General features: G+C 49.9%; 1 protein-coding gene across 1 annotated transcript in view; it reads left to right on the top strand.

Moving 5' to 3' along the window:
• The window catches only part of LOC104132511 (E3 ubiquitin-protein ligase TRAIP), a 26,193-nt gene that overhangs the window by 4,559 nt on the left and 10,788 nt on the right, over positions 1-10,846 (top strand). The window contains 6 exon segments of the mRNA XM_035901491.1: positions 831-860; positions 862-930; positions 932-991; positions 2,243-2,326; positions 6,313-6,352; positions 8,993-9,120. Of these exon segments, the coding sequence (XP_035757384.1) occupies positions 831-860; positions 862-930; positions 932-991; positions 2,243-2,326; positions 6,313-6,352; positions 8,993-9,120 (411 nt within the window).

The raw sequence follows: 10,846 nt of genomic DNA, 5'->3' as shown, positions 1-10,846 counted from the left end.
CAGCCGTTCGGCTTTGCGGGGGCTCGGGGGAGCTCCTAGAGCCGCTGCTGGAGCCCGGGCTGCACCGTTGCTCCTCTGCCCGTGGCCTCCCTTCTCCAGGAGGGCCGGTGCCAGCAGGTTGCTCCTACACAGGGTGTTTATCTGGAAGGGGTGGTGTTAGATTATGAGCGAAGCCTCCCAGGCGATTTCATGCTTTTGCTGGAACGTTTGGTGAGTGTTTGCGTTGGAAGGAAGTGGCTCTACTGAGGAAACAAATTCGGTGTGTGGGGAGGGAGCGGGCATTTGCTCTTCCGGCTAACTAACTCAGAGAGGGACCTAACAACCAGTGGAGGAGGGGGAGCTTCCAAAGGTAACCTGCCATCTCCAGATTGCTACCCTGCTCCAAAAATAAACTGTTCTGAGTGTGACGTGACGGCTTGGTTGCAAAATGCATTAGGAGCTCTCCTGGGGAGCCCGACAGGTTTGCATTCATCATCTCAGAGCAGAGACTGGCCTGGTCTCCCTTGCTCCGCAGGTGCATGCTTGGTGTCAGTGGCACCCTTTGGAGCTGACCGGGGATCTCTCAGTTGTTGTCTCCTGATACAGCAGCTCTTGTGCCACTCTACCTGTGGATCCATTCGCTCCTGCAAAGCTACAGTTGTTCAAAGACTCTCTCCCAGGGAGATCTGAGCTCTGTAAAAACTCTGCCTTGGTAAAGATAAGCTGGCACGCTAAATTCAGATGAGAATTGTCTTGGAGGTGAGGGTAGAGTGTGCGTGCTGGAACACGGCGTTCCCATTAGCTGCACCTCTGGACTAAACATTTGTGTTTCTGTTTTTAGTTTGTAAAAGGAGTTGCATCCTGCTGTCTCCTGGCAAGCTGAGGGGGTGGCCCCTGGGAGCAGCACTCCTGGATTTTTAAGAATTCACTGTATGTTTTGTTTTCCTTTCCTAGTCTCATCCAGTGGTTTGACACAGCACCGAGCCGGACTTGCCCGCAGTGCAGAATCCAGGTAAACCCATCACCTATGTATGCCTCTATTTCTGTGGCACCCCGCTCTGCAAACAGCACCAATGAGCTGTGGCCTAGGCCTGTGGCGATACAAGGAAAAGGCTTGCGGTGTGAAGCAGAGAGAGTTTTCTGTCACTTGAGGGTCTCCTGAAAGGCTTAGAGGGTGAACTCCCCTCAGCAACCCCTCCTGGTCAGAAGGGGTGGTCCGAGGGTGCCCTGCTGCTGTCTCTGTTGTAGCTTCTCTAGAAAGGGTCTCTGGGTTTTCATGGCTTTTACTTAGGCTGAGTAAGTATTGGCATAGTGATATAAAGGGCTGGAAGGGGTCAATCAGAGCATCTGACTTGTGTTTCTAGAGTACCCTGCTGCTTGATGCCAGGTCAGCAGCCCATTCTGCTGCACATGGTCCTTATAACTGAGTCCTGCTGCTTTGCAGTGCTCGGCCCTTTATTGAGAAAAGCAAAGGCTGGGGAGGGAAAGAAGGATGTGCCCTGCTTTGGAGATGGGGAACCAGTGGCTTAATTGGGACCTGAACTTCTTTGAAGTCCCTTGTGTCACCAGTCTTGATGCTGCCAGTAGGTGTTGGCACAGAGAGGCTGCAGGAGATGTTGCCTTGTGCTTGGATGTAGGCTTTTAGCCAGCTGCAGCTTGGGTTTGTTCTGTGTTCGTGCTTCTTTCTTCCTCTCAAGGTCTTGGCCCTTGTTCCTTCTCTGACTTGTTGATTCCCTCTGTTCTTCACTGCCTCTTAATCTCTGGGTTACCATGGAGTTATCGCGAAATAACATCTTATGTAGCAGTAACTATGCAATTAGCTGGTGTCATGACTGTATATAATACTTAAAACACAAAGCTGTAACTGCATGGGGGAGGTGTGGAGAGCTATCAAATTCAATTACAGCACCTTCTGCCTGCAGAAAGCAGCACGTACTTCTGTCTTAGGATTTGGCATCGTGTTAGCTCAGCGTCAGCTGCTTGGGCCTTAGCTGCCAGAGAACAGACTGCGCTTGATTCAGAAATGCCTGACTCTGCTGAGACTCAGGAGCTTGGCTGGAGTCGCGCTCCCAAAACTGAGTGGGGGGTCTGCTGCTGTGCTGGTGAGCCAAAGCAAAGTGTTGCTAACGGTGTCGAGCACGTGATCTGACTTGCCTTTCATGGCCTTGTGACAAGATGGTACCTTCTCTTCCTCTGTCTCTCTTCCATATCCATTGTGTTTCCATACCTGTGCCCATCAACCTCTTCTGTCTCCTGTGTTTAGGTCAGCAAAAGACATATCATCAATAAGCTGTTTTTTGATGTTGCCCTGGAGGAGCAGACAGCACCGGATGCAGAGACCTTGCAGGTAATTTCACTGGGTGGTTCTTCTGTTGTGTGATGCTTCGGTGTCTTGGAAGCGCAGCCAACATCTGTTTCCTGAGCTGCTGCTCGCTGTGCCCATATTTCAGACCTGAAGCACATTGGTGTCTCCTGCCTGTCTCCGTTCTCCTTCTCTCTCCTTGCCTGGTCTCAGCTCTGCTGTAAGGAAGTCTCCATGTGGTGGTTTAGAGTTCCCTCTGACCACATCTTGTGTGGTGACTCGAGAAGCATCCTATGCTTCACTGCTCTTCCTTCTGGTTCTCACCTTACCTGGAAACCTCATGAAGCAGCATCAAACAAACATCCAACTGCTGCTTCTCCCTTGGGTTTCAAGGCATTGGGGTTGAGGCTACAGAGCTTTTCCAAAAGGCAGGAGGAAAAAAAACCCCAAATGCAGTAAACTGCTGCCAGTCTCTGGCAGCACGCAAGCCCTGCTAACCCCTCTGGAAAGCAGAGGCTGTTAGAGGAAGTGCTGCCTCCTCACTTCTCTGCAGGTGGGTTTGTTTGCACAGACTGTGAGGACGTGGGGCAGAATGGTGATAAAGTCTTGCTTCCCCAAGATAAATTAGGAAAGGGGCTGCCTGAAGCTGCACCAGCAGTGGTGGACAGTGCTGAGGCTGGGTCCTTCTTGGGGGGGGGGAAGCAAGCTGGGGTGGTGGGTGATGTTCTCCAAGCCCCATGCAGTGGGGCTGCTTGGTGTTCTCCTCCTTTGTTTAGTGTGGATGAAACCCGGCTCCTTACATCTTGGAGTTATCTTTTCCAAAAAAGAAAAAGTAATCAGTTGACCTTGATATAATGGGATCCTTGTACCCTCTTGTGTTTAGAATCAGCATGTGCAGCAATTACCATAATTAGCAGTTGCCATGACAATGCTATATGTATATCGTATGTTTTTAAAATAAAGCCAGACAGACTATAATGTCATTCTCAAAGACCGCTAATAAAGAAACTAAAGGCCAAAGTATGCGTGCCTAGGAAATGAAACAGCATCTCTGGGCATTTGAAGCTGTGTGCCCTAGAAACAAAGCAATGGCTCGGAGCAGATAAATGTTGCCTTCAGTACACATTCAGATCTGTTCTCACAAGTGTAAATAGATGAGTGACTCGGAAATGGGTTGACTGGAGAGAATTGTCCTAGAAAAGCTTTCCTCTCACCCCCACCCCATGATCTAGGATGGATTCCCCCAGCCTTCCCCTCCAGGCAGGCTGTGCTGAAGATCTGCTCCCTTGCTCAAGGGCAGGACCGTGGAGCCACTCCTGCACAACAAGCTTGATGGTGACTCCTCATGCTCTTACAAAGTTCATTCTGTGGCCGGCTGCCAGAGCAACGTCTAGCCCTGAGTGTGCAGCTTTCCTAATGAGAGTGCTGAGGTCGCTATCTAATGAGACAGAACCAAATATTTTTCTGTGTAGATTAGTGTAGTTAGTTTCTATGGGTATTTACTGCCCTGTGCACTGATTCAGGTTGCTGCTGGGCTCATGCTTATTTGTCACCAGTTTCATGTTGTGTGCTGCCTTGTTTCTGGAAGACATGGAACACCCTAAGAACATGGGCAACCATCATGGGTGGGATTTAGATGTCTGTTTAGACTGGAGTTCTGTCTGCAAAAAGAATCAGCCAGAAGCAATTCCACCTGAAAAAGCCCCCAGATCCAGGGTTTGTCGCCAACCACTGCCTGTCCCTCCAAGAGATTGGGAGTAGAGCGGTACTTGGCTCCGTAATCAACTGGAGCTGTATCTCTGCGGCCTGCAGATGTCCTGAAATGAGCATTTGGCTCCTTCCGTGAAAAGGCTGGACTGGGGCAAGGGAGTGTGCTATAGAAAGCAGAGTGCATAGCTGTGGACCGCTTGTTGCCTTGGGGAGACAAGCTTGGGATCCTCTTCTGAGAACCAGTCTTATGTACCCAGTTATAAGTGGTCAGAAGAGCTCCCTCATAGCCTGAAACCTCTTGCTGTTATTGCAGAATTATCCAAATTATCTTTTGCATAATAATTGTCTTTGGTGCTGTTCCTCACTCTTGCTTCTGCTCTGAAATATTTACAGTTCAAAGGAGTGCCGGGGCCACTTTGCTCCCCACCAGCAGGCATCAGCTTCAGCTACATCCTGGAGGGAACTTGTTTTCCTGGAGTAGCTGCAGACCACAGGCTGAACGCTGCCACATGTCTGAGTGTTTCAGGGTGCTGAGCCTGGGTTTATCCTGTATTGCTCTTAAAGACGGTCCTCAGTGATCAGAACAGTCTGCATGTGGCCGTTCCCAGAGCAGGAATAGTGTGAGTTTTGGGGAGTCACACCTTGGTGAGGCCGCCTGGAACCTGATGCTTCCAGTTGCTTGTGATGTGGGGAGCAGAGAGCTCTTCTTCCAAAGGAGACTTGGAGACTTTGGCTTGCTCAGCTGGGTGAGAAGGAGGCAGGAGGAGGATTCCTGCCTGTAAACCTGCTGGGGAGGGTAGAAACCTGGGAGGACAGCTGTCTGTTTGTAGTCAGGATATACTCATTTGATCCTGGGAAAATGTGGGCTTGCAGAGAGGGGAGAGCTTCTATCAGAAGAGTGAAAGGCTGGGAGCAGCCTTTAGGAGAGGTGGTGGAGGATGAGGGATTTCAGATTAAGTTGATGAACAAGGTAATGTTACATAGCTGCCCGCAGTAGCCTGGGATTTCTTTGCCATCATGCTAATTAGCACATCTTGTGAGCTCACTAATCGTTCCTGAATAGGACTCTGAGGAAGCTACTCCAGAATAGTTCCTGCAGCAGAGCTAATTCCATGTCAGCCCTCCAGCTGTTGTCTCCCCGAGGGCAAATCCAACTCAGCTCTGCTAGGCTTTGCTTTTAGCCCCGTCTGCTTACTGAGCTTTGCATCCCATATTCTCTTCCCTGCCTTTATTGATGCTAGCGGAGCTTTGCTCTGGTCCTATTGGATCCGTGGTCACTGGTGCTGCTATTCTCAGCTCAGATTTGCATGTAGCGTTCTGGGTTGCACAGATTTGTGTGCTCTGCCTCAGTACTGTGTTGGCATTTTATTGTGGTTTTATTCCACTGCAGCTCCTGCCTGACTTGTTATGTGCTTTCCTCTGCAGTTCTCTCACACAGCAGTTTTAAGTCATCTTCTGTTGACTCTTTCCTGTCTGTATTTCTCTATTTTTATTTATAAATACACACACATAAATATATATGTATTGCCCTTCTTTGTAACCTCTGTATACTTCCTTTGGCTATTAGCCAGTGCTCATAAGTCATATCACTTCATTATCTATAATTTAAACTATGGGATGTTTGCTGCCTCTTTCTGATCCTTAATGAAGGCGCTAGAAACATTTGATCTTCCCCAGACCTTTGTGGCATCCAGAAGATGTTATGTGCCCTCAGTTTGGTATGGATTGCTTTATTGGTGACCTGTTTATGGCCATTTGACTGAGCTGTTAGCTCGCATCAGCATCCGGAGCTGCAGTGACTTCAGTCCATCAGAATGCTAGCTGGTGCCTTTTGATTGTATGCTCGGTTACCTCTTCAGAGATTTGGACATGCCCTCCTGTCTCCCACCTGCACCAGATTAAAGTTCGCTTCAGTTTAAAGCAACTCTCCAGTTAATCTGGCAATATCCCTGCCTTATAGCCTGGTTTAGGTAAAACATTATAAAAATTGTTCCTGTCTGATTTCCTGTGTTTCCCTGAGAGCCTTCCAAAATTATTCAGCTAAAACAAGACGACTGACAGTGTGAGAAACACAAGGTTGACAAGGCTAAGATGAAACTGGGATCTTCTCTTCTCCCCCTCAAGATGCCAGTTGGAGGTGCTCTTTGCGTTCCCTGTGATAGTTCTTCCTTGTAGCTCAGTGTTGCTCTTACTGCGTTCTCTCTTCTTAGCACCTGGCCAGTGCAAACATCCTGCCGAGAAACCTTTTGGGTCCTTTTAAGATCTGGTGAAAGCTCCTCTGCAGGGCATTTCCTAATTGGGTTTTCTGTCTTGTGTTTCAGAATGAACTGGACAAGGTGAAGGCTCAGCTCTCCATGGAAGGTGAGTTCCAGCTGCCAGCAGGGGATCAGCTTGACCTGGGTTCTGCCTGTGCTCGCAGGCTTGCCCAGGCCTGAGGAGCCCCTGTGCAGAGCCCACCTCTCTCTGCAGCCGAGGGCATGGTACAGGCTGTGAACTCTTTTGCTGGAGCAGCTTCTTCAGAGCTTTTTCTTGGGCGAGACCACCTAAAGCTGTACCAAGGTCGCGTAATGGAGCCAGAGCCCACAGCCTGGCCCAGCTCTGCTGTAACTGGGGAGCTCTCTGCAAGTTTAGAGACACATGTAATTTTTTTTTTTTTTGCCCCTCTTCCTAATCACAAGCTACAAAAGTGCAGCACAGCTATATCTGGAGCAGGCTTGCTGAAAGCAAAACCCTTGGTTTGCTCACTGGGAAACTCACAGCTGCACATGGCAAAGGCTTGTTCCTTCTAACAGATGAGGGGGTAAAAGCGGTGGCCAATCAGCAGTGGGAAGGCTTTGGATTTGTTTGGCTGTTGCAGTGCCACATGTGTCGCGCGAACAGCAGACGGGGTTCAGTGTGTGTGTGCGCGCGTCCATTTTCCCATCTTTAATTTTAGAGGATGTTTGCGGGAGGCAGGAAAAGCAAAAGCCCTGGAGACTTGTCGATGGGTTTTAAGCATCATCTGTAGGCAGCCTGTCATCAGAACATGAGTCATGAGCAGCAAAAGGAAAATGTCAGTCTGAGTGACAGAAATCCAAAGACACACTAGCAGAAGGGGAAAAAAAAAAAACATTTAAAGAATGCTGGGGGCTCACCCACGCCCTGAGAATAGTCTTTCCTCTGCCTTCCCTGTGTGCACGAGACAGACATGAATAGCCAGTAGATTGAGGATTCAGTCCTTAGCCTGAGAGCAGAATTGGACAATCTGCAGGTCTCTATTCTGAGGCCTGTTCTCTTGCCAGCTTGGTTGAGTTTAGTGTCTTGGTAGAGAGCCAGATCTTCTGGGGAAGGTGGCTGGGATTCTTGCTAGGATGTTATCCAAGAAAAACTGCTCGAAGGTCTGCTCATCTTCTCAGCTTCTGGTGAGTAGAGGTTGGATTTGACATTCCCTGTCCCATTCTCTTTTCATATTGGAAATGAGAAGTTCCTTCCCACCTCCTGCCTCCTTTGCCGTGGGCACTCTGCTCTCTGGTGGTTCTTGTGTATAAATTCTTCGCTTAAGGATGTGCTGTAGAGGAGCTGTGTAATTGCCAGTCTCTGATGAGCTCGCAAGTGGCTCTACAGGTGTGGTGCTCCGAGCAGACCCAGCTGGTGCTGTGGGAGGCACTCTGAATGAGCTGAAAACTCATTCCTGCAGCATGGGGAGGTTTGACTCCTGCCATCTGCCTCTGGGCAGCTGGGAACAGAGGAGGGGAAAGCCCTAACTCCTTTGGTGGATGTGGAGTCCCTGCAAATGCAGGGGAGTGTCTCCAGGCTGTGCTGCCTCTGGTGAGGAAGGGTTATTCAGATCAATGCTTTGTTGAGAAAGAAATCTCTGTTTCCCTAGCCACCTGCATGCTTCTGCTGGGATGTGTTCCTCTCTTCTTCCCCAGTCCCATGTGGCGCTCTTACTGTCTGATCGAGAAGTGAAGCTGCGCTGCAGGTCATGCTTCCATGGGATGCAGTGGCATAGCTTGCAAATGGATTGCTTGCAAGGAGAAACGGCTTTTTGGAAATGCACTGATTTGCTCTTCACTGTTGTCAGGCTGGAGCCACGGAAGATTTTAGCAAAGCCAGGAGATGCTGAGCTGAAGACTTTACCCAGTTCTCAGTAGGGTTAGTTAGATGGAGGGCTTGCTGCTTTCCCTCATTGCCCAACTGTTTTGAGCTTTCCAGTGATGCTGGCTGTTCCCTGCTTAGGTCTGTCAGCTCCTGATGATGGTTCTTGCCTTGTGAGCTGTTCTTCCCTTGCCTCAACAAAACAAATTGAAATCTGATGGTGTTTTCCATCACCTTCTCTCTGGTGGTCAGCAGTACGTGCTTTCTTCCTGGATTGCCCACGTGGGGATGGACAGCAGGGCTCAAAGGTTTTGTGACCTGCAAAAAGTGGGTGCTCTGGGGAATCTACTTAAGCTGTCGCATGTCCTGTAAAGTCCCCGGTGCCCAGTGGAGCTCTGCTTTATTGCCTCTTGCCCTTTGATGTAGGTGCCACGGTGAGGGTAGTTGCAGCAGTGTGGTGACACAGCAGCATGGTGCGTTGGTATACACAGCCGTCCGATGGCCCCCAAAGGGCTTCTCTGCACGTAAGGCTCCATGTGGAGAGGTCGGGCTAGGGGCTCCGCTCACCAGCTTGGTGTAACTCAAGAACAGTTTTCCCTGCACAAGCCTGGCTGTGAGAGCATGCAAGAGTTAAGATGCATCAACTTAATGCTAGCAGGGCTGGCACTGGAAAGCTATTAAAGGGAACTTGTTATCTTTAGTAAAGAAAATCTTGAAGCCTGCTGGCGCTGGGAGAAGCAATTGCTCAATACAGACCCTGGTGCAGACAGCACTTAGGAAAATGGCTCTCTACAGGAACGGCCAACTCCTAGCAGTCTGGAGCCTGAGGTTGCAAGCAGCATCTGTTTGTTGTGCTCCTGCTGCTGTGGGGCAGCTGAAGTCTGGGTTACCAGGCCATGACCTTTTTCTTTTTTTCTTTTCTAGAGAAAGAAAAGCGGGAATGCCAGGCCATTGTTGATGAGCTGAGGGACACTCTGGATGTGCGCAATGCCACAATAGAGTCACTCCAGAAAGTGCTGGGAGAGACAGAGATGCTGTGCTCCTCTCTCAAGGTACCTTTCCCGTCCCCAGCAAGGACTTCAGCACTAACCATTGCACTGTTGGCGTTGGTTTTGTTGAAGACCTCCATGGGCCCTGCTAACAAAGAGATTGTGCTGGTGGGATTTTTGGATTTGGTGCCTCAAGGCTCCCATCGCCTTGATCTCTGAGTGACAGAAGGGGAGCATAGCTGGGTTTTCATGTTGGGTTTATTAATTCAAAGCAAGTGGTGTTGCTGGTCTTGAGGTCCTGAGTGTGCTCCACCTGGGAGTGATTCGGAGGTGTAAAAGCCAGGCCTATGGCTTGCATACAAGTGGCTGCATGATCAAGGCAGAGGTGGCTGGAGTTGGGGAGAGATGCCAGCCCAGCCTGGGAACGCTGGCTAATGAAGTGGCAGCACTGATCATAAAGGTAGCAGCGTGAACCGAGAACAGGAACTGGCCCCAGCGCCCCATTGCCGAAACACTGGCTCCCTGCAGTAGAATGTTCTTCTGAAATGGGTTTAGGCCAGGCGGGATTCAAGGAAAATTAGTTTCTTAGTTTGATTGGAGGAGAAATCAAACTGAAATATTTGGAGGGGGAGTTGCAAGCTTCAGCTGAGTGGCATTTGATCCAGCTAACTCTCCTGTCTCTGTTCATTTGCCAGGGCTTTCCTTTGGTTAGGTTAGTAATGTGTGAAGTCCAGGGATCAAATATTCCCTTTGTGTTTTGGCGTGCAGTGACTCAGTGTGCAGTCATGTACTGTGTGTAAACAGCAAGTGGAAGAGGGGTAAGAGCAGGAGCTGCTTTGTTGGGATGTGTGTAGTGAGCAGAGTGATTCTGCTGTGGCAGTGGGCTGGGCTGGGCCCTCTCCACTGTGTGAAGATGATGTGCCTGTTGCAAGAAGATGGGGTTCAGATAGGTGGGATTGCGAGCTCCAGGCTGAAAGGCAGGGTAGGGAGCAACTGCACTTCCCAAGATCTCCTCTCCTTGGACTATGGGTCTGACCCAGTAGCCTGAACTGCAACATGTTCCTTGACCTGCCAGGCCAAGTGGCCCAGGCAGAGCTCGTATATGGGTTGCGGGGTCATCTTGCTGTATGCCACCTGCAGCTGGGAGGAACCAGTTGGGGAGGTCTGCCTGATGCTAGCAAGGTGGTGCTGTCACAGGGTAGAAGGAGAGTGATAGTAAGGAATTAATGCCAGACTGGCCTTGCTGTGAGCCAGCACAACTTTTTTTTGCCTGACCGTGGGACTGTATCCAACCTGCTTGGGTGGAAAGGCAGTCTGGGTCTGTACCATGCCAGAGATGCTCCTGGGATCTCAGCTGTACCAGTGGCAGGATACTTCTGATGCTCCCTACTCCTGCAGAAACAATTGTGACAGTGGAAACTGGTGCTTGCTGCTCAACTGAGCATCTCTGTGCTTGGCTTTCCTGCTGGGCACCTCAGGAGGAGGCTCTCTGGTTATCTTGCCTATTGCAAAACCCTCTGTGTACACTTAAGTCCTTTTAATGAAAGCTGGGCAGGGCACAAGGATTAGGGACCTGGAGGTATCTGTTCTGTGGTATATGGCGTTTCCTAGCTGAACGCCAAGCACTGTCTTATACTGCATCATTAAAGATTAAAGCACTAAACTTCCACAGTGAAAATACAGGTTTAACTAGCTGCAACGCAGGTCAAGCCCACAGGCTGCAAGCCGTTCCTGTCTTCTGCTAGCACCATCAGCTGCTGCTGGAACTTTGCGGAAGAGGTTGCCACCC

The sequence above is a fragment of the Egretta garzetta genome, unplaced genomic scaffold, assembly GCF_000687185.1.
Source record: "Egretta garzetta isolate BGI_Z169 unplaced genomic scaffold, ASM68718v1 scaffold861, whole genome shotgun sequence".
In the NCBI taxonomy this organism is placed as follows: Eukaryota; Metazoa; Chordata; class Aves; order Pelecaniformes; family Ardeidae; genus Egretta; species Egretta garzetta.
The sequence above is the reverse complement of the archived record's forward strand: the minus strand, read 5'-3'. Positions and strand labels throughout refer to the sequence as shown.